Genomic DNA, 27,931 nt, shown 5'->3' with positions numbered 1-27,931 from the left:
AAAACATGCATACATATTACAGGATATGCCGGGTGCTGGGGAAAACACACACACACACACACACACACACACACACACACACACACACACACGCGCGCGCGCACACGCACGCACACACAGGCACACGTTCACGCACACAAATACTTTCCTTCTTGGCTCCAGGCCTGGAACCCAGAAGCCTTGCAGACTTTGCCAGGACAGCTCCCCCATCCCACACACAGCTCGCACGCATCCACCCATTCACCCTCTTCTCCCTCAGCCAGGCGAGTCCTTCACGGGGCAGGAGTCAGAGAGAGCCCGGATGAGAGAAGCTCACGGAGGGCTCTCGGGAGTGAGGTGGCGCTATGCTTCAGAGGAGAGGGACGTTTGGCACCATTGGGTCAGGAAGCCCACGACGATCGCAGGAGCACCTGCCTGCCCTCTGCCCCCGTCCCTGTCCCCATCAGGGCCCTGAGATGGGCACAGCAGGGCAGCAGCTAGGAAGGGCAGGGCCACAGAGGGAGCGGCATCTCCCTGTCCAGTGGTGCACGAAGCTTCCAGAGCCATCTGAGAAGACGGGCAGGGGGGAGCCCCCTCCCAGGCCCTCCGTGCGAGGAAGGGCCAAGCAGGCTGAAGCCAGGTTCACATTTGCACGTGGCGCCAGGGCCGAGTGTAGTCGGGGCCCAGGGAGCCAAGTCGAGTGGTTCAGGTGGGTCCTCTGAGCAGTTCTGAGGAATGGGGGCCTAAACCCGCCCCACACAGGGGTAGACACTGTTCAGCTGAGGTCTGGCCCCTCTTGGGGCTAAGCACAGTCCTGACTTTGCACAGGCCAAGACCTCAGAGACAGCACCGCTGCAGAGGCAGGCACACAGGGCAGGCGCGAAGACGGTGCTGAGAGTCGTCCTTGCTCTTCAGCCAGTGGTTCAACGGCCTGTGGGGACAGGACAGGGGGCAGGGCTGAGAGGGCTGCAGGAAGGGCCCCCACCCAGCTCCCCAGGAAAAGGGAGGGCTGGAAGGGGGGGAAGGGCTGGCAGGCAGGGACCTGGCATTACCTCCCGCGAAGAGGAACTCCTAAGTGGTCACGGCCTCTACTGCGCTGGCCCCGGGCAGCCAGGAGTCCGGACAGGAAGCCAGGTGCTGCATGCAGTCCCAGTATTTACCTGGGGCGAGAAGGCAGGTGAGAAGTGGGAGCAGGCAAGGGGAGGGGAAGTCCCCTGCCTTGTCACAGCCTGGGTCCTACTAGAGCTGAAGGGGTGCGGGCCCCAGAGGAAAGGGCGTGTGCTTGGTTTGGGGATAGCTGTCTTGTCAGCCACACAACACGAGGCCTCCAGACCTTCCCCTCCACCCCCGGGCTCACAAAGGGAGCAGAGCGGACGGCTAAAATTTAGGCCACCTTATTCCTATATATACGGGTTTCTCAGGAGCACCCAGAGGGCCCACTTTCCCTGGGTGCAGCCCAACGCGACCTTCCAGAGCAGAGGCCCCACACTCGGGGACTCCAATCCCAGTTAGGAGTAGAAGAGGAAACAGCAGCAGAAATACATATGTATGTATATGCATATACAGCAGTATAGAAACCAGAGAAACCAGCATGGTTTCTCTGAGGCCTGCTCTCTGCTCAGCCCTAGGCTGGGAGTCGCCTTTCTTCATGTCAGCACCCCTAGCTGAAGCCCTGCTCTGTGGAAGCTGGAAGGTGAACAAACTCCCCAAGCGTGGGGCTGGTTCGCCGAGCTCCTGCACACAGACAGGACTGTGGCTAGAGCTTTCGGCAAACAGAGCCACCCCTGTCCCCACTCTGGGCTGATTTACTGGAATCCCGAGGTGCCGGCCAGTTTATGGGGGTACTCAGAACCCCGAGGTCCTTCCAGGGCAGCTCAGTGGGGGACCCTCGCCCCACTCACTGTGCACCCGGATCACGGCTTCCAGGCAGCGGATGGCGTTAAGGTTGGGCTTCTGCTTCCAGCCTTCTTCGGAGAGTGGATCTACCTGAGAAAACAGAAACAGCCCATTCCGGCCTCTCCGGGCCTCGTTTCTCTCCCTCTGGCCCCGGCCTCCCGGGCACAAGCAAGCAGCTGCTCCTGGCCCCACCTCGGACAGGAGAGGAGTCACTGTCCGCTCTGCCCCCTCGCTCCAGCCTGCCTCTCGCCATGTCCCCTCGGAGGTACGCCAGCTGCCCAATCCTGGGGGCAGCCCAGGTAGGACTGGGCTCTCTGTGCGTGCCACAGGGTCACACTTAGGGGCACTGGGCAGTGCAGGCTGCCCACCTTGTTGCCCAGAAGAGCAGCCACACAGGCCTCGGAGGCATCGCAGATGGCCGTGAGGTCATGGCCACCTTCCAGCGCCAGAACCACTGCACCTCCTGCCAGGCTCATCAGTTGCTGCGTCATGTAGCCAAAACCTAGAGGATAGCAGGAGGGTTGGGGCAGAGGAAAGAAGTGCATTCTGTCTGTCTGTCTGTCTGTCTGTCTGTCTGTCTGTCTGTCTGTCTCTCATTGGCCTGCTTGCTTCTAACTTGAGGTACTGAGTGGTTTCCATTGGGGTCCCACATTTGTGCTTCTTCTCAAACCTCAGGCATCCACTTCAGCCTTTGCCTTTTCTTTTTTTCTTTTGTCATGCCTGGCAACACTCAGGGGCTACTCCTGGCTCTGAGCTCAGAAATCGCTCCGGCAGGCATGGGGACCATATAGGATGCTGGGATTCGAATTATCATCTGTCCTGGGTCGGCTGCATGCAAGGCAAGTGCCCTATCACTGTACTATCTCTCTGGCCCCAGCCTCTGCCTTTTCAACAACTTCCTCCACGGCTCAGGGAGCCGAAAGTCTAGAGAACACAGCTCCTTCCCTCCACCTTGGGAGTGGCCAGCAGCCAGTGTATGGCTGGCACAAGGATTGGGGAGAGCCTGGCTATTACTCTTCCACATGGAACCAACCCAGGCTGTGCTATGTGAGGGGCGCCCTGGGCATTCCATAGCCAGCTGCAGGCACCTTGGCATCACCCCTTCCCTTGAGCAGAACGGCCCCTCCCAGCCTCGCTCTCCTCCTGATCCCCAGCCCCACCCCACCTCAGGCCTGGCCCTCCTTACATTTGGCAGAAACATGGTAGCCACCCAACGGGGCAGGGTGACCTTCGGCGGCATCAAATCCAGCAGAAACGAGGACCAGGTCAGGGGCAAACTCTCGGGCAATGGGCATGACGACTATCCTAAGGGCGCGGGAGAGGGGGCTCAGCATACTGCAGCAGGCAGAGGCAGGGAGGTCAGGAGCCCTTGCTGCTACCTTTATTGCGGTCCTGTCCCCAGCGCCCCACTCCTGATTTCTATTAGTGCATTCCTATGACCTTCTTGACCTTGACTGCTGTCCGTGTCCCTGGCACACCTATGACTAGTAAGAAGCAGGAAGGAGCCAAGGACAGGGCCATAAGGCAAGAAAGCAGTAAGCGGCCTTCTGTGGGGTACAGCGGGCAGGGCCACAGGGGAGACAGGCCACTAAGCCTTAGACGGGAAACTCTAAGCCCTTGCTATCCCGAGTGCTGCCTACCGCTGCCCACCTCAAATACTCCTTCTCCCGTGACTCCCACCTGGCCCCCCATAACTGCTCTCATCACTGCTGACCCAACTCCATCCTGGTAAACCACTCACTTCCTAGGCCCCAGAATCAGCAGAAACCCAGGAACCCCTGGCCAGGCCTCCTGCAGAATCACTTGTCATGGACAGTTCCAGAAATGTCCAGACATTCCAGAAATCTCCAGAAATTCTGAACACCTACTTCCAGGATTCTTTTTATTTTCCTTTTTTCTATTTTTTGGTTTTAGGGCCACACCTGGTGATGCTCAGGGGTTACTCCTGGCTCTGAGCTCTGAAGTTGCTCCTGGCTTGGGGGACCCTATGGGATGCCTGTGACCGAACCCAGGTCCGTCCTGGTTTAGCCCGTGCAAGCCAAACATCCCTCTGGCCCCAACTTCCAGAATTCTTTTCCCCACATGGAGCATAAGAAACCCAGAGAACAGCTCCTGAAGGGTTCCTGAATCAGAGCCCAGCACCCTCCTAGAAGGACTTTTCTCAAGCGGCTCTCCCGTGTAGACATAGCTGTGCCCCCTCTTTCTCCTCTCTGCAAGAAGCCCCCCTCTTCCAGGCAACTTTCTTTGACTGAATATGGCAGCCCTGTCCTTTCCCCAGCACTTCAGCACTGACCCTTGGTAACATGTGGCCTGTGAAGCCACACTCTTGCCTTAGTCATTCCCATCTGTGTCTCTCCTCTCCCCTCTAGGATGGGGGGTGGGGTGGTAGAGCTCTTTCTTTTTTCTTTTCTTTTGTCTTTTTGGGGGCCACATCTGGCAGTGCTCAGGGGTTACTCATGCCACTGTGCTCAGAAATTGCTCCTGGCAGGTACGGGGACCATACTGAATGCCAGATTTGAACCACCATTGGTCCAAGGTCGTCCCTTGGCTGTGCTATCTCTCCGGCCCCAAGCTTTTTCTTTTGTTTGGCTTAATCCATGGACACCCCTTGGATGTGATGTGCAACATCTAGTCACTGGGTGAGGAACAGGCTAATCATCCAAATAGCCCTTCAACTTCACCCTCTTGGGACAAGGAGCAGGAGACAGTGCCTTGTCAGGTCAGAGCAGTTACCTGAAGGCAGCCAGGTATTCAGGATCCCCCATTGGCGGGTCCAGGCCTCCAGCCCAGGCCACGTTGACGTTGAAACCCTCGCCACTGCCAGCTCCAACCTGCCAGCAAGGAACAAGGGAGACGTGAGAGGAGCAGAGTCCCGGGGAAGGCTGACTGCCAGCTGGGTGACAGATCAGAGTGCCAGGAGGGTGAGTCAGGGCTGGCGGGTGTGGTTACCTCATCCACAGCCCCGCTGCCAGGAAAGAAGTTGCCGTTGTCATGGCGATGCAGGGAGATGTAGAGCACACTGGGGTCCTGGTAGAAGGTCTTCTGGGTGCCATTGCCATGGTGGACGTCCTACAGGAAAGAGGAGGGATGAGCAGAGGGGTTAGGAAAAGTCCAGAAGCAGAAAAGGAGATACAGCCAAGTGAGAGTGTTTTGAGATCAGGGGCCATGCTTTTTTTTTTTCTCTCCTGTTTGGAGGCCATATCCAGCGATGCTTCGGGGTTATTCCTGGTTCTTGGACTCAGAAATTACTCCTGATGGTACTCAGGGGGCCATAAATAGTGCCAGGGATCAAAGCTGGGTCAGCCGTGTAATAAGGCAAACACCATACTCACTTCTATCTCCCCAGTTCTCAGTGACCATTCTGAGGGTCAGGGCCTTTGAGGATTAGTAACCTCTTGGGGTTCCCAGAAAGCAGACTCGAGTCATGTTCAAGTCCTCCTGACATGTCTGTACAGACATGCACAAGGTGCTGTGTCTGAAGAGATTAGTGGCAAGAATCCAGGGTCTCACACAGAATCACAGGGTTCACACAGTAGGAACCCATTACTGGGCACAGAGTAGGACAGGTGATAGAAAGTACATATGAGGGCCCAGAGAGATAGCACAGCGGCGTTTGCCTTGCAAGCAGCCGATCCAGGACCAAAGGTGGTTGGTTGGAATCCCGGTGTCCCATATGGTCCCCCGTGCCTGTCAGGAGCTATTTCTGAGCAGACAGCCAGGAGTAACCCCTGAGCACCACCGGGTGTGGCCCAAAAACCAAAAAAAAAAAAAAAAAAAGAAAGAAATTACATATGAGAGCCAGAGAGATAGTACAGCGGTAGGGCATTTGCCTTGCATGTGGCCGACACGGGAGGGCGATTTCTGAATACAGAACCAGGAGTAACCCCTGAGTGCCAGTGGGTAATGGGCCAAACAATCAATCAGTAAATAAAGTTTAAAAAAAAAAAAAGAAAAAGAAAGCACGTATGAGGCCCACTGAGCTTGCTGAGATGTTTATGTAGGAAAAGCTTGCAGGTCCTACACTTGGGCCACTCTCAGGACACTGTCCAGAAAAGCATGACCAGTTCCCCATATCTGCGTAGCACTGTTCCAGTGAAAAGTGGAGCAGTTTCGTATTCAGATGCAGGCGTGGCAGCGCCAACAGCCAGAGCTCCAGTCCCAGTCTCTGGCTTCCCAGGAATGTGTGGGTGTGCAAGGCATGGGCCATGTCTGCGCCCATCCTCCTCGTCTCTGTCAACCAGCACAGTCAAGATTAAGCCTACGCCTCGTGCTGCGAGCAGCAGAAACTGCATTCTACAAGTGCTACGGAGATGTGTCTGCTTATTGTCACTATCTGCAGAGGAAAGGCAGGCCTTAGGAGATCAAATCAGTAGAGGTCAGAACCAAAGAAACGACCCTTTGGGGCAGTTTGCTCTTGCGAAGCCTTCTCCATACACTTCACATGGCAGAGGAAATACACTTTTCCATACACTCACATCCACTTGGGGAACAGAGGCCCACCTTAGGCACGTCCTAAGACCCAGAGCCACGTCCTCTGCCCCCAGGTTCAGCAATGTTAGATCTGAAGGAACCTACCCAGTCCACAATGAGGATCTTGCTGGCCTTGCCCTGTTCCTGCAGCTGCCGGCAGGCGATGGCCACGGAGTTGAAGAAGCAGAAGCCCCTGGGAAGAGAGAGGTTGTGCTGGCCCTTTCCATCCACAATTTCTGCCCAGCCTCATGCCGCCAGCCCCTCTCTCTCAGCCCAGCCCCAAAGGCCTAAAGGAGGGGGAGCTGAACTACAGGAAAACTCTGGGGGCCTTTCCCCTTCCCCCTCCCATGTCTGCCCTGGGCCTTACATAGCTACAGAATGGTCTGCATGGTGTCCCGGGGGTCGAACCACAGCATAGCCATTCTGGAAACAGAAAGAATTTTTGTCAGCCAACCAGCCTCTGACCCAGTTCTCCATGCACCTACTCTGGGCTCTGCCCCACGAGGGGAGCGAAGGACTACAGCAGCCAGTTGCGAATCTGCTAAAATTAAGTACGCAGGGTTTGGCTCCCAAACTGGGGTCCTGCTTCCAGGCTGAATGTGAACCAAGTTTCCAGCCTGGAGTCCTCAGGTACTGTTACTTGTAAGTCTGTTAGTGGAATATGGCTGACATTGGCTAAGTAAGCACTTATGAGAGTGGAGCTTCATTCTCACAAGAGTGTTCCCGTAAATGTCACTAATATTCACAATGGCTCTAGAAGACAAAGGTCAATGCCATTTTTTTACTTCAGACAGGGAGAAATCGAAGGCTTGGAGGGTTTAGCTAGGCACTTAGTTAGCGGTGGACCCAGAATTCTGCAGGATTCTTTCCCCTGGGGAAAGTGACCCTGTGGACATGAGGATGCCTTGGGCTGTGAGTCTTCAACATAGGGGGGAAGCACCTCGGGACAAGCTGCCAAGGGTGCTCAACAGAGCAAATGCGCATGGCAGCAGCCCGTTCTCACTCTGCAATGGCAGATCAGCAGGTCTCACTTTGTCGACTTGAAGGCCCGAAGGCCCCAAAGTGAGCGCCCCACCCCCTAAGAGACCCAGATCTTAGGGCACAGCGGTGTGACTCTTCATCAAGGCACACGAGCCTTGGGGTTCACATTTCCTGTTGGTCTCCAGAGCTCTCCATTTCCCTTCCGAAATCCCATGGTGACCTCCAGGAAGAGGGCGATGCCTGGGATCCTGGGTCTGGCCCTCCCTGTGCCTTGTGCTTTCAGCCCACCACCTCCCCGGGGGCTCGCCTGTCTTCGTCCTAAACCTCCGACCTTTAGTTCCCGGGAGGCCACTTTGAAGGCAAGCTCGGTGACACTGCCAGCGGCCCAGCGGGCGGCGTTGGAGGTATGCAGCTCGTTCCAGGTGGTGTCCGTGTCCACCTGCGGGGAAGGGGCCAGAACCAGGACTCGCATCAACGGAGGCTTCCCACGGGAGCCAGGGCCCATGGGTGGCGCCCACCCCCGTGGCCAGGGTTCCAGGGGCGGGGAGCTGGGCAGACGGCGCTGCCTCCCCAGGGCCCCACCGCCCCAAAGGCAAGGCCTCCTGTGTCCCCCAATCCCGGCTGCGTCCTCATCACCAGCCCTCTGGTATCTGGCCAGCCCTCTGCCAGCAGCATGGCGCCTGCCTCCCCGCTCTGAGGAGGAGGCATGGCGTTACCTGGGAGGGACTTGGGGTTTGGGCCGGGAGGGGTTTTAAGCCCCAGCTGACTCTGCTCAGGCCCTGCGGGACGGTCGGAGCTCGCGGGGCCGTCTGCACCACTGTCTTCCACTCAGAGCCCCTAGCCCAGGCTGGGAGGCCCCCAAACACAGTCCCTGGGCCTCAAGGCTAGGGAGGGGCCGGGGGCATGATGGGGAGATGGGAAGGGCGAGGCGGACCAAGAGAGGCGAGGAAGAGAGAGTCGCAAGAGGCTGGAGAAAGAGAGAGAGAAAAAAAGAGACAGGAAGGGAGAGGAGGGAGGAGAAAACAGAAGCAACAACAGTTGGAAAACCAGAAAGTGGCAAGAAATGGAAAGTTGTGAACAGGACACCGACTGGCTTCCAAAGTCCCCCCAGCGACAGCTCCCATCTCCCCTCCAGCGCTCAGACTCCAGCCTGGCTGGGCACCCACTGCAGGGATTTTTTGGGGGTTTGGAAGAGGGGTCCTAGGACCACTGCCAGGGAAGGCAGGGAGCTTCCAGTGGAGAGAGGGCTGGAATGGAAGCTGGGGTGGACAGATCCATCCCCAAGACACTCCAGGCAGCCAGTCCTCTGGCCCCTGGTTGTGATGCAGGGGGAGATCCAGGGCCGCCCTTGGCCTGGGCCTTTGAGCCTCACTATGAAAAGGCCTCCAACAGGGCAGCATATAGCTCCGCACTCGAGACACTCAGGACGCAGCAATGGGCCACAGTCCAGTCGAACCAACGATGGTCCGCAAGGGGGCACCCGGCTGCCTGAGGGGCCTAGGGGGAGCTCCCGGGCCTTACAGAACTGCCGGAACAAGCAGGCAGGGGCTGGGCCTGGGAGGGTGAAGGGTGGATGGAGGAGATGGCCACACAGGACCCCCACACACTTACCCCGACCCCGCCACACGGCAGCATCACAAACATCCGCTCTGCCCGGAGCCCTGTGGAGAGCGCGGTCTGTGAGTGGGGCTGCAGGGGAAGATGGAAGCGGGACACAGAGGGCCCAGGGTGGCAGGGGCCCACAGAGGAGGCAGGGGAAAGGCTGGGCAGAGTAGGTGGGGGGATGGCAGCATGGGCAACCAGGGCCTCTACCTGCCAGCTTTCGGTTGTCCAGCTTGAGGCGGCTGAGAGGACTGGTGCCATAGAGGAGCGCGTGTCGCTCCGAGTGAACCGACTGCAGCTCCTCCAGGGAGGCCTTACGGCCCCGGAGACACTGTGGCAGGGCCCAAAGAGTGTTTCAGGCCCTGATCGCCCCCTGCCCAGGCCCCCGTGCCCATCCCAGGGCCTGCCCGCTCACCTCACACTGGCTGCGCAGCCCCCGCTCCTGCAGCCGAGACCAGATGCTCTGGATGCGGCCTGCGTGTTCGGGGTGTCTGCTGTTGTCTCCGCAGGAGCACTGATGCTTCAGCATTACCGAATCGTAGACCAGCCCTGCAGGGAGTGGGGGTCAGGGCCAGGAACCCAGGGAGTCCTCTCTCTCTCCCTCCCTCCCTCCCTCCCTCCCTCCCTCCCTCCCTCCCTCCCTCCCTCCCCCTCCCCCTCCTCCTCCTCCTCCTCCTCCTCCTCCTCCTCCTCCTCCTCCTCTCTCTCTCTCTCTCTCTCTCTCTCTCTCTCTCTCTCTCACCCCCACGGAGCCAGGCCCCGGCCTTTCACACCCACACACACAGCCCAGTCCTGCCAAGTAGCCACAGGCATCCTCAATACAGAAGCCACAGGAGAGTAGCCCCAGCAGATAACCTGTCACGGCCACTGCCCTTTGTCCCTCTGACCCTCAGGGGCCTCTACACACCCCACAGGCTTGCAAGGCTCAGAGCCGACCGAAGAGAGGCCTGATATTGGGGTTTCTCCCTGGATGGCATGACTCAGGGGAGTGAGGAGAGAGAATTCCTAGGAACCCTAAAACCAGAAGTTGGCAAGCTGGGAGATGCAGTGTGGCAGAGCAACTGCCTGGGAGACCCCCGATTCTGCGAGTGGAGGGTCACTCAGCACCTCTCAGAGACACCAGGCTCACTTCCTTGACGGGGAAGGCCACTTGAGTGAGCCGTGGGCAGGAGAGATAGTACAGCGGGTAGGGCAACTGCCTTGCATGCAGCCCCCAGATTCCATCCCCAGCACCTCATACGATCCCCTGAACCCTACTGGGAATGATTTCTGAACGCAAAGTGGGGTGTGGCCCAAAGAACAATAAAAAAGTAAGCCTTGACAAACAATCCCATGGATGATTTAAGGGAAGATTTAAGTAAGAGGAGATGCAAATGAGGAAAAATCAATGAGCAATCTAATAATCCAACCAACAACAGATCAGCTTAATTTTTCTTACCATAAAGAAAAAAAATGATGTGATGGGACATCGCGATGATGTTATTTGTTGTTTGTTTTTGTCCACCAGTGGCAGTGCTCAGGGGTAGTTACTCCTGTCTCAGCACTCAGGGGGCGATAAGGACTGCTAAGGATCAAACTTGGGTCTGCTATGTGGAAGGCAAATGGCCTGCCTGTTGTACTGTTTCTCCCAACCTGACTATCTCACTTCTTTTTTTTTTTTTTTAGTTTTTGGGTCAGACCCGGTGGCTACTCTTGGCTTTGCGACCAGAAATCACCCCTGGCAGGCTCAGGGGACCAAATGGGATGATGGGAACCAAACCACTGTCCATCCTGGGTCGGCTGTGTACAAGGCAAACACCCTACTGCTGTGCTATCTCTCTGGCCCTGACAATCTCACTTCTCAAGCTACTTAGTTCAAAATTGGTGACAGATGAAAGTTTGCACAATAATAACCAGTGACGTGGACACATGGTCTCAAGGCAGGAACCAAGACTAGACTGGAACCCCACTTGAAGAGGGTGTGCCTCTGGCCGGTGGGATGCTGGCTGGTGGTTTTTATTTTACTTCCAGGCTTCCTTGTATTTTGAAAAATGTCTAAAAAAACCGTTAAGTGTTTTTTTTTTTAACAAGCCGAGTGAGAATAATACACGTCATTAAACAAATAGATCGCGTTAGTCACCAGGAGACCTGCATTCTCAGCGCGGCCTGGCCGCCAGCCTGTGTTGAACCAACCACAAGAGCAGGATCTTAGGTTTCCTGAGCGAGTTGCCCCGTCTGTAATACGAGAACCACCAGCCCCACCTGCTTCAGGGACACCGTGCGGATCTGACAAGATCAAGAGAGTGCTCTGCGGCCACACCACAAATGTCCTCGGCGACACCGTGGCTGACACACCCGCCCCAAAACTCTACTCCTTCCTCCTGCCACGCTCGCATCCTGGCCTCACCTGTGGTAAAGGGCAGAGCTCTGCAGCTGGTCTCCGAACTGGAGAGGACACGGGCCTGGCTGGTGGGTTCTGAGGTTGGCAGCAAGGCAGGCGCAGCTGGAGATGACTGAGTCCTGGACAGGGGCCGGTGGCCGCCCCGGGCCAGGGAAAGCAGCACGGAGTCGCCCGTGGCTCCACCCGGAAGCCGCCTGGCTAGTCGCTGCTGCTCCCAGAGGAACACCTAGGAGACGTGGGGAGAGGCGTCTCGGTCTCCAAGCTCTCTGCTCTCAGGGGGCTCCAGATGCAGGCCTCCCTCCTAGGATTCCAGCAGGGACCTAGCCTTGGACGGTCAGAGCCCCTGGCCTTCCCAGTGACACCCACTCCTTCTGTAACTGTCTGCGCCTCAGACTGACCACCCAGCTTCCTGAGCACTTCTGACTCCAAGGCTCTCGAGAGGCCTCAGGCTCAGACCTACTCTATTCCTACTGGCTATTATATGGTGCAGGGACACAAGAACTGGTCAGGTGTGGGTTGTTCTTAACCATGACAGGCTGAACTGTGTCTCCCAGATTTATATATATATATATATATATATATATATATATGGGGGGGTCACACCTGGCAGCGCTTTACGCTCAGAAATCGCTCCTGGCAGGCTTGGGGGACCATATGGGATGCAGAGATTCGAACCACTGTCCTGCATGCAAGGCAAACGCCCTACCTCCATGCTATCTCTCCAGCCCTTTTTCAAAAAAATTTTTTGTATTTATGGGTCACGCTGAGTGGTGCTAAGGGGTTACTCCTGGCCTCCGAACTCAGAAATCGCTCCTGGCAGGCACAGGAGACCATATGGGGTGCCAGGATTCAAACCACCATCTGTCCTGGATTGGTTGCATAAAGGCAAATGCCCTACTGCTATGCTATCTCTCCTGCCTCTCCCCAGATTTTTTTGTTTTTTAAGTCAAACCCAGCAACGCACTCAGAGGTTCCTCCTGGGTCTGAGCTCAGAAATTGCTCCTGGCAGGCATGGGGTACCATCTAGGATTCCAGGATTCAAACCACTGCTCCCAGATTTTATATGTAGAGGTGCTGATCCCCAGAACCAAGAAGGTAACCTAATTAAAAGATGGGTTCTTGGGGCCAGAGATAGCACAGTGATAAGGCATTTGCCTTGCATTCAGCCGACCTGGGACAGACCCGGTTCGATTTCTGGCATCCCATATGGTTCCCCCGAGCTTGCCAGGAGCTATTTCTGAGCACAGAGCCAGGAATAACCCGTGAGCATCACCAGGCGTGGGCCCAAAAACTAATAAATAAAACCTTTAAAAAAAAAAAAAAGATGAGTTCTTATAGTCATCAATTTAAATGAGGCCTTTTAACGAGTCTCGGTCCAATCTCTCTCTTTTTTCTTTAATTTTTAGCTTTTGGGGTCATACCTGGTAGTGCTCTGGACTTACTGCTGACTCTGAGCTTGAGGAACACTCCTGGAAGTGCTCAGGGAACCCAGATTGGCCACCAGCAAGGCAAGCGCCCTACCACATATTACTCCCAATCCAACATAACTCTTACTCATAGAAAAGAAAATTTGGAGCCAGACAGAGGCAGAAGTAAGCCTAGAGAAAAAGACCAAGAACAGACCAAAGAGCAAGTTCTCATCGTCTCCTTTTCCTCTGCCAGCCCATGCCTAGGCCCTCATTTCAGGCCGTTAGCCTCTAGTACTAGGAAGCAACACATTTCTGATGTTTAAGCCACCTGTTTGGACCGGAACAAACAGCCTCTGACTTGGCTTCCCTAGAGGAGCTTCTTGGGTCCAAGTGCCTAAGCCTGGCTGTGCCTGAGCCTTCTTCCTGGATACTGCACCACGAAGGAGACACACCTGGCTTCACCCTCGCGGGCGGTGGGAGTGTGCGCACAATGCCTGTGCATAGCTGTATGTGCGCGTATGTGCGTGCGTGCGTGTGCATCTGAGCATCTGGCAGGACAACCTTGGGACCCAGAGAGACCCGTGCACTGACTACTCATCCTCTTTCCACCTGTGCCAGTCTCATCTCCCTCTGAGTGAGGAGTGTCCAGTCCCACCTACCTGCTGGTGCTGCTGGAGGGGAAGGGGGCCCCTGGCCTCTCGCTGTCCATGGTTCAAGTCCCTGGGTTCTGGGCCATCGTCCACCACTTGCCCCAGCCCCCCGCCATCTGCCTGGAGGTGCTTGGCCAAGGGTGTCTGCCGCATTTGGGGCTGCTCACTGGGATTGGCCGGCCTCTGGGAGGAGAAATGCTCAATGACATGCCGCGCTGGAGGGCACGGCAGGGAGGGACATGGCGGGCAGCGGCCCCTCAGACTTCAGGGATCTCAGGTGCCCCCTCTCTCCTGTCCCTCAAAGTCTCTGCTCTCCCTCTGTTTTCAGAACAGAGGGACTGGGTTAACCCCCCCAACCCGCCCCCCCCACTCCGACTCTGTTCCCCTCACCTCGATCCCTTGCACGTGAGGTTTGAACCGTTCCATGGAGGGTGGCAGGGGCTCTGAGCGGGTCCGGCTCAGCGGCCAGTGGAGGCCCGACCCAGAGAGCCTCTCAGTGGTCAGTAAGGACTGGGCAAAGTGGAAGGGCAGGGGCCCCAGCCCGGGCACTGGAAAGAATGAGGGAGGGAATAAGGAGGAAACGGGGAGCAGTGGGAAGAAGCAAGTGCTGGGGTGGGAACTCAGCGGGGAGACACGGGGTGGCAGGAAGCTCGGGTCCATCCCCAGCTGGACCTTAGCCAGGTCGGGAGCCAGGTCCAGCCCACCCTGGAGAACAGTAGCAGGACTCACCGGTTAGCAGGGGGGCGTGGGAGACTGAGGGATCCAGGAGGAGGACGGGCTCCAGGCCGGGGAGCAGGAAGAGGGGGGTCTGGGGGCTCCCCAGGATGGGCCCTCGGGGGCCCGGAGTCGGAGGGGTCCTGTGGTCGCCATCAGCCTGGAGGAGAGGCAGGGGGTGAGTGGTCACGGGGAGAAGCTCTCCATGGCAGGCAGAGGAAGGCAGGGCGAGAGAAGCGGGGAGGAGCTAGGAGGGGGAGGGCGCCTCAGCCACTCACCCTGGCGGGGGCGGGCAGCCCCAGCGTGATTGCGGGCAGCAAGGACACAGCCGGCAAGGCGAAGGGGGCCAGAGAGGTCTCCTGCAGCCGCAGCCGCTGGCCCAAGAGCGCCTGCCGTGGGGAGCAGGGCAGGGGTCACTGGTCCCAGACCTCTACCCCTGGACACCGTCCCCAGCACAACCCGAGGCTCGGTGGGGCCGCCCAGGCCTGCAGCCCAGCCTGGTCGGAGCCACTCGCTGAGAGGGCTGGGCCGGCCTCACAACTGCCCCAGGAGTGCCCAGCCGGCAAGGCCTTACCTCCGAGCCCAGGACGGGGTTGGGGCCATGTTTGCTGTCATTGGGGGAGCTGCACCCTGATGTAGGCGTGCTGCTACTACTGGGGGAGGAGTCTGGGGGTGGGGAGAGATGGAAGTGCAGTCAGGCTGGGGGGCCCTGGACCCCGGAGACCCAGGAGCAAGCTCCTCGCCCTATATTCAAGCCTCTGTCCCCACACGTCGGACACTTGCCCTGAGGTGCCTCTGCCTCTGGGCAGAGCTGGGGCTGGGTGCCAGCCCCAACACGACCCCCGGAGAGCGGCAGGCTGTGCCCGGAGCCACCGCACATGGCCGGTCATGGGTCGTTCTGACCCAGCAGTCGCCTCTCCTTCCTCTCCTTCCCCGCACTGACTGGCCCTCACCTCCAAGGGTCTCTGCAGGCCGCCTGCGGAGATGGAGATTGGATGGGGCGCTCCCCTTTCTGCGCAGCGGGTTCTTCCTCCCCTCTAGCAGCTTCTTGGGCTTGCAGCGCAGCTTTACGTTGGGCTCGGAGACTGCGGGGAGCAAGTGTCAGGGGGCCCATTCCGCCCTCAGACTCCTGCCCAGTCGCCTCCGAGTCAAGGCGAGAGACGGCAGAGCCAAGGAGACATCACGAACCGACCGAGCAACCGCCCCCCTGTGCCCCCACCCCAACTTCACTTCACAGTCCTTCCTTCTTTTCTGGCAGGACCCGTCCATGCAGCTTACTTGTCTTCCGCAGAGGTAAGTGCTCTGGGGGGTCACTGGACAGGCTGGGCACAGGGGGCAGAAAGTTGCTGAGCATGGAGCAGGTGGGCCTCTCTGTCTCCAAGGGCTTGGAGGTTCTAGGGAGTGAGTGACAAAGCTGCTTTGGAGGTCTGGTGGCTACCTCGGGGCTCCTTCCCCAGCAGCCCGGCCAGGCCTGAAAGGATGGGCTTGGGGGATGGGGGCCCACCTCCAGGGGGCAGCACCGAGCCACCTCTTACTGGCAGGTTTCTGAGAACAGGGTGAGGGGCCGGACTCATTGGGAACGGGAGTGGAGGGATCAGGGCATTTTTGTGCTTAGGGGAAGGAGGACGGGACATAAAGAGGAAACTGAAAGCCGGAAAGATAGCACAGCAAGAAGGGCCCCTGAGCCTGCCAGGAGGAAACCCTGAGCACCATGAGGTGTGGCCAATATAAAAATAACATTTTTTAAGTTTTTGGGTCACAAGAGGCGCTCAGGGGCTACTCCTGGCTCTGAGCTCAGAAGTCACCCCTGGCGGGCTCGGGGGACCATAGGGGATGCCGGGATTTGAACCTGTGTTGGCCACTTGCAAGGCAAATGCCTTACCACTGTGCTATCACTCTGGCCCCTAAAAATGTTTTCTTAAGGGAGATGGGGCGATGGGATTGTGTAAGTGTGTGCACACCCTTGTGTGTCTTTGTGCACATGGGCATCCATGGGACTATGGATGTCCGTTGGATAGCACAGGGGAAGGGTAAATGCAGGTGGTGGGCAGGGGGAGGAAGAGGTGTCCACGAACAGACAGGTGGTGAGGAGACGAGAGGGGGAGAGGGCGGTAGTTACCTATAGGGAATGCTGGGGCTACTGGGGAGGACTGATGTCTCCAGAGCCGCCTGCTGTTTCTTTAGGATCACCTCCGCCAGCTTTTGCCTCACCTCCCTGCTGGCAACAGCGCCTGTGGACAGAAGAGCAGGGGATGTGTATGGGGATGTGTGTGGGGAGGAGGTGGGCGGCTGCCCCATCCATAGCCCCAGAACCGCCAGACCCACGTCGGATCCTGCTCTGAGGCCCGGGGGGCTCCCTCCTCCAACCTGGGACAGGTGCTGGCAGCAGCCCAGGGAAACCCCTGCGAAACCCCTGCCTGCCCCAGGGAGGCCTCTGGTCTTACTCCATTTGCTCTTGTCCTTGTCGAGAAGCTGCCGCACCTCCTGCTCTTGCGGCCCCCCTTGCAATTCGGGCACAGGAGCGTCCATGGAGAGCTGCGGGCAGGGCTGGCCGCCCGGGGAAGGGAAAGGAATTGAGGACCAAGAAGGGGTCGTAGGGCAGGCTGGGGTGGGGGAGCATTCCAGAGCATGCCCGAGTGCCCGGAGCGCCAGCCTTACCCTCATGGGCTCTGCCGTGCGCTGGTGCTGCAGGCCTGCCAGGAAGAGGTGCAGGGGCAAGGGGTGCTGCAGCGACAGCAAGGTGGGCTCCGGCGGTGGCTCCACCGAGGGCCGCGGGCCCACCTGCAGGTCCATGGGCTGGGGCTGAGGGCCTGACGTCTGTGCTCGGGTCCGGGGCAGCCTGTGGGCACCACACAGAGAAGGTTAGCAGGACCCAGCTAGACCCCCAGCGCGCCTCCCTCATTAAGGCAGCTGGTTGCTCATCTATGGGCATCAGCCCTGCAAGGCGGGTGCTGCCCTTTCCATGACGGCTGTGCAGAGTGTGGGGCCAAGCACACTGGGGGTTCAAATACCCCAGGAGTTGCTCATGTGGTGCCAACATGAAACCTGAGGGTTCAGGGGCTAGGGATTAGCAGTGGGTGTGGGCCCTATGGAGGGTTCTGCTGGGCCCTACCCTCCTCCTACCTTTCTCCCCCCTGGAATGAGGGAGATTGGGCCCAGCTGTGCTCAAGGGCTGCAAGCAGAGGGGCAAACCACCCCTTTGTCACCCTTGAAACCAGATGCCCTCCTAGCGCTCCTGCTCCCACCCTCCCTACCCTTTCCTAGGCTGTGCCTCCGATCCAGCGCCCGCCCCTAAGCCCGAGTCCCCCGAGCCCCCCTGCCGCTCTGAGCCTGGCACAGTGCACAAGGCAGGCTCAGCTGCCTCTTCTCCAGTGTCTCATCCCAGGAGCACTCTGCCAAAGCCATGGGTGCAGGGCCTGTTTGTAACTGGCAGATGAGCCAGGTTCCAAGCTACCACAGCCAGCTGGGCCTGGCTGGACTCAGTGGCCAGAGAGTCTCAGAGGTGGAGCTGCTGCCTCGTAAGTAGTTGCAGAAGGTGAGCAGGTGTGGGGAGGAACATGCAAGGAGGGAAAGTTCCAGGAGAAAACCTTGTTAGGTGATCAGTCCCTGGGGCCAGAGCAATAGCACAGTGGTAGGGTGTCTACCTTGCACGAGGCCAACACAGGACAGACCCCGGTTCGATTCCCTGTCTCCTATATGGTCCCCAGAGCCTTCCAGGAGCAATTTCTGAGCTCAAAGCCAGGAGTAACCCCTGATGGTAGCTGGGTGTGACACAAAAACAAAACAAAACAAAAGTTTTTTTTTAAAATAAAAGATGGGCCGGAGAGATAGCACAGCGGTGGGGCATTTGCCTTGCCAGCAGCCAATCTAGGACTGACTGTGGTTCAAATCCCAGCATCCCATAAGATCCCCCCAAGCCTGCCAGGAGACATTTCTGAGCAGAGAGCCACAAGTAACCCCTGATGGACTCCAGGTGTGACTGACAAATAAAAAGGATGACCAGGACCAAAGGGGACCATAAAGGTGCCAAGCCAATGCCCTAGGCTAGGAACCTGGAGAGTCAGTGTGGGGAGCCCTCCCCCTCACTAACTAGAGATTTGGGGAATGCCACTCCCCTGCACAGGGGTGTCCCCACTGGGCAAAGGAGGAGGGGTGGGTTACTAAAAGGAACCTCTGAGTGACTCCTCGGACCATGTCGAGGAATGAGAGATGCTGAGCGGGCAGGGAGGTGCCACGACCCTCCAGATGTGAAAGCTGCACTTCCATGGCCCCAGCGTTGGCTCACAGCGACCCAGTCCACCCACCTTCTCTTCCGATGGAGTCTTAGCCTCCTGCCTTCGGACAGTCTTGATTCTCACTTCTGCTATCCTATTCTGGGGCAGACTCCTCTCATAAGATAAGAGCGACCAGGGGGGAATCCAATCCAGGCTGCCCAGGGCCTCAACCACACGGACCCTGAAGCCCCTACAGTGCCCCACCCGTCTCCCACACTGCCATGGCCTCCTTGGAGTGGGGGGGCTCTCCCCGCAACCCAGAACACCTCTGGAGGGATCTTCAACTTGGTGCCCTGCCCCCTGCTCTCAACTCTATCTAGTCTTTCATGCTGTGACCCCAGGCTTCGGGTCACAAGCCCAAACACCATTCTGCTGGCTGAGCTTTAACTCAAGGTTAGCCCGTGCTGGGCCCCCGCTCTTCCTCCACCGCCCCTTCTACTTCCCTTGCCTCACTTCCAGCTGCAGCATTTCCACTTCCCTGCACCCAGCTCAGGGGTCCGGGCCTGTCCTGTGGGTCTCTGGTCCTTTCCATCCGGCTCCTCCACCCTCAACTTGAGTAGCGTGGGGCCGGAATGATGCGAGTCTGAGCAAGGCTCCCGGGGCAGGCCTGGTCTGTGGATTCAGCTATCCCCTGGCACCCAGAACAGAACTCAGAGCCGCGCTGACCAGAAAGGCACTCAGAGAAACATGGCCATTCCCTCACAGACTGGCACACACAGCTCAGAAACAGCTTTTTTTTTTTCAATTGTTAGATCATTATTCTTTTATAAATATGTAGTACATCCAGGGTGATCCAGAGTGATAGCACAGCAGTAGGGCATTTGAATTGCATGCTGCCTGTTGTATATGTAAATATTTTTATGGGATTATTATGTTACTGACCCTACCCTGATCGGTGATTGTGCCCTACTCTAGGATGTGACCTGGCATTCTGCTCCCACCCTAGGGTGGCCCCTGATTTTGCTCCTACCATTGGGTGGTATCTGATCCCACCATTGGGTGGTACCTGATTCTGGGGCATAAAAGCAAGGGTCTGTGGAAAGTGAGAGGCTTTTTTCCTGAGGCCTATTCTTAGGCCTTTTGGCTTCGGCTTCTTCACGGAATAAAGAGCTGTTTTCTTTTTTTTTTTTTTTTTTTTTGGTTTTTGGTTTTTGGGCCACACCCGGCATTGCTCAGGGGTCACTCCTGGCTGTCTGCTCAGAAATAGCTCCTGGCAGGCACGGGGGACCATATGGGACACCGGAATTTGAACCAACCACCTTTGGTCCTGGGTCGGCTGCTTGCAAGGCAAACGCCGCTGTGCTATCTCTCCGGGCCCACGAGCTGTTTTCTTCAAAAACCTGACTGCCTGTTGGCTTTCTTCCCGCCGCACTCTCCTCAGAACCGCCGCTGAACAGGATAATAGACGCATGGTCCGAGCTGGAGGAGAAAGACCTCCTCCTCCATCCCTCCATCAGTCAACCTCATCAGGGGCTGACTTGTAACAGCTGCCAACCGACCCTGGATGGGCCTGGGTTTGATCCCTGGCATTCCAGGTGGTCCCCCAGCCTGCCAGGAGAGATTTCTGAGTGCAGAGCCAGGAATAACCCCTGAGTGCCGCCAGATGTGGCCCCATAAAAACAAAAAATAAACAAACAAAAATAAACACATCTAGGAGAACTGAATGACAACAGGTGAAACTAATGCGTCTTGAGTGTATAACATGATTGATCCATGAGACAACTTAAAAATCTATAGAACTGGGCCAGAGAGATAGTATGTGATGGAAGCCTCATGCCCCAAGCCCAGAACATTGGAGACAAGTGGGTCTGGAAGCAAACTCCGATGCAGGAAAGAATCCACACACAGTAAAGGCTCAGGAACTCCAACATGCAAGCCTTCCGCTTCTAAGAAGCAGACAGCTCAATGGAGGAAAGCTGGAAACACAGGAAAGAGTTTTCCTGAGACCCGGGATTTGTACCAGGAAGCACCAGACCGCAGCCTAGGGTGAAGAGTAAGGAGGGACCTGGCTAATCCAACATCAGTACAGCAAGTCGGTCTCTTGCTTTGTATCCAGTTGACCTAGGTTTGATCTCCAACTCCATGTGTGACTCTTCCCTCCCCAAAACACCAAAACGGAACAAAATAAACACAAACAAAATCTACATAACTGAGCTATCATGGTAAAGATGGAAGAGGGGGTTCTTAAAGGGGGAAACCGGGAGACAGTGGTGGGGGGAAGCCGATAGTCCAGTGGAGTGTGGGGTTGGGATGCCATATGCATGAGTCATATGCTTAAATCATGGTGACTAAAGTAAAATGTTTTCAAATAAATCACTGATTCGACTCACTAGTCAATTCAACTCACTAAGTGGCACTAAGTGGCACTGCTAGCACATAGCTTTCTGCTATAATTTTCTTTTTATTGACATGCTCGTCTTTGGCCTATCGGCCTATAAGCTGACAGCTGGGACGGAGGCAACAAGGCCTTGTTTTTCCCGGACACAGCTATAGGGTCAACTGCACCCCAAGGATACCTCAGTGGAGCGGAGGGGCAGCCCCAGTGCAGTCTAGTCCCTCTTGCTCTCCTTGCCTGAGGCACCCAACACCAGCTGGCATGGGTCCGCTAGGCAAAGAAGCAGGAAAGAGGGTACCAAGAAGAGGAGCTCATTTCTTCCGGCCAAACAGCACAAGGCACCTCTCTGTTCTGGAAGGACCCACAGGCCCAAGGTGCAATGAAATATTCACCACCCACCTGCCTTCCTGCCTCACTGGACCCAACCAGGCAAGGGAAGCCTCCTGTCTTTACCTTCCATGGACAGCCCCTGGGTTCAAAGCTGTCTTTCTTTTTTGGTTTAGTTGGTTGTTTTTAGGACCACACCTGGCTGTGCTCAGGACTTACTTCCAGTTCTGCACTCAGTGATTACTCCTGGAACAACTCAGAGACCGTATGGGGTACTGGGGATTGAACCCAGATTGGCTGCGTGCAGAAAGAAAGCAAAGGGCTTAGCTGTTGTGCTGTCACTCTAGTCCCATGACTAGGGCTCTCTCTCTCTCTCTCTCTCTCTCTCTCTCTCTCTCTCTCTCTCTCTCTCTCCTTTTTTTTTTTTAAATCACACCTACTGTTGTTTGGGTGGTACTCCTAGCTTTGTTACTACTCAAGAATTACTCCTGGTGGTGCCGGGTAGGGGAGTACATATGGGATGCCAGGGATTAAACTGGAGACAACAGTGTGCAAGGAAAGCACCTATCCGCTGTATTATCTCTCTCTCTCTCCAGACCCCAAGAACTGTCTGTCTTATCTTCACCTCTCACCCTTCCCTGTAACGTCCTCACTTCATGCCCTCCCCCTGTACACCAACTCCTCAACTCTCTGGCCCACTAGCCAGCTCTCCTGCTCCTCCAGCCCCACAGCGCCTTGTCCATAGGCCCCTTCCAGTCCCAGTTCTGTTCCACTCCCCACCAGGATCTCCCTTAGGGCCTTACCTGTGCCAGGGGGACAGGGACAGTGGGCTCACCTGGGTCCCATCTGGAGAGAGAAGAGGGACAGAATAAGGAGCTGCTGGAGAGTCTGGAGAGAGGGAAGAGGGCTCTTGGCATCCCCAGCCCTGGCACCTGTATACCGAAGCCACTTCCTGTTCCCTTCTCACCCTCCCAACTGGATGAGAGTAACCCTACCCTCACCAGCTTTTCTCCCTTAGCCAACCCAGTGAGCAAGGCAGAGAGCTGGGTGCTGAGACTTCAGACCTAGAGGCGACCAGGATGCTCCACCACCGCCCCCCACAGTGCCCTCAGCCCTCCCTGGTGTGTTCAGATGCGTGTCCACAGGGCAAGGAAGAAAACCAGGCTCCCACTGTGCAAAGGAGTGGGCGAAGAAGAGGGCAGCAAGGTGAGGTGGGAAGCTGGGAGGGAGGAGAAGTGGGGAGCACCCCCTTAGTGGGGAAGGGCCGGGATCACAGGTGGTCAGGTCAGAGCTGGTGGGAGCAGTGAAGAGGCGGGCCCAGAAAGTATGGCCCGAGGACCCCAGGAGCAAACCCCTTCCCTCCTGCTGCCTCATCCTGAGAAAAGCAGAGAAAATCTTCTCATCCTGACAAAATCAGCCTTTTCTGATAATGGAAAATATATATATATATTTTTTTTTTTTTCAGGATGGCTGGGACAGGGTTGCGTTTCCCTGACTCCTAAGCTGAATCCACAATGACCGAGTTCCGTTCAGCAGAAGGAGCCCAGTAGACAGCATGGCGCCCTGGAGGAGCCCAGAGGCTGGCTCAGGTGGGAGAAGAGAGGTGAGTCCTAAGGCCACCTGTGCGAGAGGGACACCTTCCCCTCTGCTCTCTTGCTAGCTGGCACAAGATAGGTTCTGATAGGAACTGATGTGCGTGCCCCAAACAAGCCCAGTCCTAGAGGCATTTTCCCCTCCCTTAGGAACTGGGGGATCAGACTGAGAAAACTTGAGAAAAAGGACAACCTGAAGGTGAGAACTGCTTGAGTACAAACAACCTTTGGCTTAGAGGCACACACCCACTGACTTGAACGCTCATTCCCTTATGCTTTACATGGCAGAGCTTGGTAGAAAAATGCTGCTTCGCTGAGTTTGAGTCAGAATGTCCATCTGGGCAACCTGTCTTCTACAGGACCTGGTCTCTCAGAGAAGTTTCGGACTGGACTCCTGTTTGCACAGGGATCTTGGGGGTTTCAGGTCTGCCCCAGGTGCCGCCTTCTGGGAATGTGCTTCTGGTCCCAGCTCCAGGCTGGTCAGTACACTCATGCTTAGGAGCTGGTTCTCTGTTCTCCACTTCCCTGCTAAGTACAGATTCTGAACAGTGGGTGTTCTCTCAATGGGAGAAAAGCTTACAATCCCTCTGTAGGGCCTTTTTACTGGGCCCAAAAAGGGAGTTTAATGATGACAACTTGTAATAACAATCTTCCTTTAGAAAAAGCTGCACGTGTTGGCCATGAGAGATAGTCCTGACGCAATTTCCGGGGCAAGTTTTACCTCGACCCCAGTGTTCTGGCCCTCCGCTGGTGCCTTTTAATTAAGACCCCAGAGCAGCAGACTTGGCTCTTCCGCATACAGCACCCTTGAAGTGCACAATCAGGGACTAAATGGAAGGGAACATGGCCGCTTAGACTTGGGATTTCCTCACTGGGCCCTCTCAAGGGCGAGTTTGAAGCCAGACTGAAAGAAACCCAGAGTCCCAAGAACACCAAGGGAGCCAGTCCCTTCCCTACACTATCCTCTTGGCCTATCCTTTTGGCTCATGTTTGGCTTTTGGGTCACAACTGGCTGTGCTCAGGGCTGACACCTGGCTTTGTGCTCAGGGGTCGCTCCGGCATGGTTCGGGGGTCATAGAGGGTGCCAGGAATCAAACTCTGCTTGGCCTATGCGAGCAAAGCAAGCACCCTCCTTCCCTGCTCCATTCTCCAAGCTTCTTGGAATCCTGTCTACTCCCTCCCTTTCTCACTCCAATTTGACCTTCTTTGGAAGCAAATACATACACACTTGCATACATGCATGCATACATACATACATACATACATACACACACACATATCTTCTTGGCGTTTTGGCCAAGATCCAATGTGAAAGCAAATATACTCAAGCTGAAGAAACAAGTTTTGTGATACAAAGGTATCTGGCCTTTTACACTTCCAAAAGTAGGGACCAGAGACAGTACAGTGGGTAAGGTGCTTGCCTTGCATATAGCAGACCTAGGTTCTATCCCTAGTATCTCACATGGTCCCCTAAGTAACCTCTGAGCATCACCAAGTATGCACTCAAAAACAAACAAAAAAATTTGGGGGGTGGATTTGGGCCACACCCACTGGTGCTCAGGGGACCATATAGGATGCTGGGGATCAAACCCTGGTTGGCCTTGTGCAAGACAAAAGCCCTATCCACTGTACTAGTGCTCCGGCCCCCTCCACATTCAAAGTAGAGCACCTGGTCTCATTCAGAGCCAGGGGTACTCAATGGGTCAAACCTGCCCCTGAGTGGCAAATGTCACTATTCTGCTCCAAGCGCCTGTGCAAGCTGCCCCAAATCTTGTTTTCCAGGCCACCTAGCACCACCTAGCAGATAGGACTGGGAAGGCTGCACAGAACCCCAGCCTGGCTGGCCCACTTGCCTGCAGGTTCTCCAGCTTCTTCGTAGGGGGGTAAAGAGACATCCCTAGGAACATTGTACTGGGAACTACCCTCCCCCAAGGCCTCTGACCTTGTATTTGAGGCTCTTCCGCTCCAGCTCCACACAGTCCAGACACCTGAGCAGCTAAGAAAGGAAAAGTGCCAGCCTCAGGGCCCAGGGCCTACCAGAAAGCTGCCGCCTTCCTGCCCCAGGTTGCAGCCTGGAATCCCTGCTTCCCGGGGGGGGGGGGAGAGGCAGAGACAAAGCTTGTCTCTGCATGGGGGCTGGCTGGAGAAGCCAAAAGCTGGGGTGGGGGGGAATGGCTTCAGGAAGATCCAAAAGTAAATAAACACAAGAAAGAACATCCTGGTTGCCAGGCCTCCGACACAGAGTGAGGGCAGAGCAGAGAGGGAGGGAGGGGAGCAGGCATTTGGCCCACAGATGCGATGATGGGGGGTGATGGGGCTTGAGAGCGCGTTCAGGCCGCTCCCGTTGGCAGGGAGGGAGGCAGTGAGAGGGGGTACGAGGTCACAGTCAGTCAGCAGGTTAGTGGCATGCGCAGGCCCACTGGACCTTGAGAGCACAGGTACGGGGAACCACTGGCCTAGCCCCAATTGCCTAGAACGTCTCCTGCTCACTTTCTTGGCACTTAGGCTGCTTCATTGTTCAGATTTTTCCAGAACCCAGGAGTCTACAGCATGCCGGGAAACCTCCTCCTCCAAGCCTGGCAGCAGTACATGATGTTAGAAATTAAGGGTCCACAAAACAGAGGACAATGGACCCGAGCACAGTCCCTCCCGCCTGCCTCAGTGACTAGCAGGAACAGGCAGAGACACGACGCAACCCTGTCTGATCTCGACCGCTGCTCCCTGTGGAATAAAAGGGTAAGAACACCTACTCGGGCACTGGAGAGAGCACCAAAAGCTGAGCACATGCTTGGCATGCAGGAAGCCTGCTCTGACCCCCTGCATCACATTACCACCAAGCTGGAAAGTGTTACCAGCACTGTCAGGGATGGTGCGCCCTCAAAAGAACATCTATTTGGGGCACCTAAGGAATGGCACAGTGGCCATGGCTACAAGCATTGCCTTGCATGGCCAAGACCATAAATTTATGTCTTGAGAGGTCAGAGAAACAGACAGCGGGAAGGGTGTTAGCCTTGCATGTGGCCAACCCAGGTTTGATCTCTGGCATCCCAAGTGGTTCCCCTGAGCCTGCCCAGAGTAACTCCTGAGGATAGAGCCAGGAGGAACGCCTGAGCGCTGGTGGAAGTGTTCCAAAAACAACAACAAACACTTTTTCCTTGATACCACTCTTCGTGTCATCCCTACAGCTCTCTAGGTGGCTCCCACCCCCATTCGGCACCACAAGAGTTCGTGATCTTTACTGTAGAGCCAGGAGGGTGCGAGCATTACACCAGAAGGTGTGCCCCCCACAAACACTGCAGCTACATAGTGGAAGCAGCACAACACGGACCCCTCCCCAGGCGTGACAACAGCACCAAGGGAAAGGGGAACGGGATGGTGGGTGGGGGGACCCAAAGAACAGTGCCCTGCAAGAAGCGGAGGCCTGAGCAGAGCAGCACTGTGTGACACACCTAGCGCAGGCCAGGCGCTCCCTCTGGCCAAGAGCAGTTCTGAGGGCCATCCATTTCTCTGCAGTCTCCCTTCTGGAAACTGTCCTCTCATGCCTGGTCCCAGCTGCAGCCTCCCTCTCACACCACAGTCCATTTTCTGCAGGATGCATTTTGTTTTTGTTTGGGGGCACACCTGGCAGTGCCCAAGGGTTCCTCCTGGCTCTGTGCTCAGAAATCCCTCCTGGCAGGCAGGCTTGGGGGACCATGTGGGATGCCGGGATTCGAACCAGGCTCCGTTCAGTGTTGGCCACGCATGCTAAGCAAATGCCTTACTGCTGTGCTATCGCTCTGGCCCCAGGATGCATTCTTTAAGCCTGTCTCTGATGTTCTGTCACCTGAGCAAGTATAAGCTAACACTTGACTACTTGCTGAAGATTACCGCTAATTCATCTGGTCCTCATGACAAACTGAGGCTTGTTCCCGTATCCCCATTCTATAGATCAGTAGATTGAGGTCCAACGGTAATAAATACCTTGACTAGAGTCACACACCACGGGCTGAGACCTGAGTCGGACAGTTGGGCTCTGGAAGGTTCTCACCCAAGGTTTTGCACGTTGTCCCTACCCGCACACTCCCCGTGGAGGTGGTTAATAGGATAATGGGGCAGTCACTGGCCCTTTTGGTCCTTGGCCCCAGGAAGTCAATCCTAGGGAATCATTTCCAGACAACAGCCATAGACATGGCCCATTCCGAGCGAGGGTCGACAGACAATTGAAGGTCCTCAAGGAACTTGAGCTCCATCCATTTCTCTGCTCTGAGGGTGCCTGACCGGACCAGGTCCTTTCCCCGCAAACACCCTGCTCTCAGCAGCTTGGCTCCTGGCTGAAGGGCCTGGGGCTGGGGACAGGATCTGGTCCCTCGGGGCTCAGGGCCCTGCTCCCAGTGGGAGGGCGGCTGGCTGAGTCGGCTGCAAGGTCAAGGTGAACGAACTAAGGGCCCCACTATTTTTAGCTCTTGACACCTGGGTATTTTTCAGCCGCAGGATGTCCGGTTTGGAGTCTCTTTCTGGGAATCCCGCATGCGGCTGTTGTAAACAGCCCAACAGAGGCAGAGTCGGCCCAGCATGGGAGCTCAGGCCTCCGCCCCTTTCTGCTGTTTGAGATGAATCAAACAGGAAGCCAGAGGTAACCATGGCAGTGGCAGCTCAGCTCCCTGGGGAGTGGCAAAGCACCCTCCCGGGCTCCAGCAGCCCCAACGGCAGCCCCCCCCCCCCCCCCCCCCGTGGTCCTCCAAGTCCATTGTGTGGCCACTTCTTGTGGCACTCAGGGGAGGACTGTGAGATCCTGTGGCAGGAAACTGGGCCTTTCTGGGCAGCATGTGGCGGCTGGCTCCTGGGCCGGCCGGCCAGGGGAGTTCTCTGGACTATTGGCCTCTCTCCTCTCTCTGGTAAAGAAAAGCAGGTGTCTCCCAGCCCCGCCAGCCTCCTGGCGTCTCTTGCACCATCGCTCTGCCTCCTTCACCCTTCGGGAAGGTGGAGAGAGGAGGGCAGAGCCCCCGGCTCAGGCTGGCAGACCCAGAGAGCCAGCATCCACTTCCTGTCACCAGCAGCCTTCTCCCTGGGAGCGCCTGCCTTAACCATGTAGGGAGCCCCCAACAGACAGTCCCCTCACTTCCAGAGCCCCAACACAGGCTGCCCTCAGGTTCCTCAGGCCAGACAGACCCAAGCTCCACACTCACCTCCACTCCCCTGCTCCAGCGGCTCCAATCCCTGGGACAGGAAGTTCACCATGATGTCTAACCCTCCATCTTTCCTTATCAGAAGCAGAACAGCTGGAGTGGTTCAGACAGGGGCCCCATCTGGAATCTGGGGAGGGCTGGAGGTTCTCTGGGTCTC

General features: G+C 56.5%; 1 protein-coding gene across 1 annotated transcript; it reads right to left on the bottom strand.

Moving 5' to 3' along the window:
- Nucleotides 1-780: 780 nt before the first annotated feature.
- On the bottom strand, nt 781-27,842 carry HDAC7 (histone deacetylase 7). Its single transcript, XM_049783751.1, has 26 exons — nt 27,775-27,842; nt 21,821-21,863; nt 16,740-16,920; nt 16,526-16,628; nt 16,201-16,312; nt 15,360-15,475; nt 15,035-15,166; nt 14,656-14,747; nt 14,360-14,470; nt 14,097-14,241; nt 13,758-13,915; nt 13,377-13,550; nt 11,315-11,534; nt 9,344-9,477; nt 9,139-9,259; nt 8,938-8,987; nt 7,658-7,765; nt 6,713-6,768; nt 6,451-6,538; nt 4,825-4,944; nt 4,609-4,706; nt 3,062-3,180; nt 2,244-2,377; nt 1,881-1,965; nt 1,032-1,139; nt 781-910 (listed from the first exon to the last, which is right to left on the bottom strand). The coding sequence occupies exons 1-25, from the start codon at nt 27,824-27,826 to the stop codon at nt 1,051-1,053; spliced, it is 2,841 nt and encodes a 946-aa protein (XP_049639708.1). The 5' UTR covers nt 27,827-27,842; the 3' UTR covers nt 781-910; nt 1,032-1,050.
- Between the last annotated feature and the right edge of the window lie 89 nt (nt 27,843-27,931).

This window comes from Suncus etruscus, chromosome 11 (genome assembly GCF_024139225.1).
Source record: "Suncus etruscus isolate mSunEtr1 chromosome 11, mSunEtr1.pri.cur, whole genome shotgun sequence".
NCBI lineage: Eukaryota > Metazoa > Chordata > Mammalia > Eulipotyphla > Soricidae > Suncus > Suncus etruscus.
This window is presented reverse-complemented; position numbering and strand designations above follow the sequence as displayed.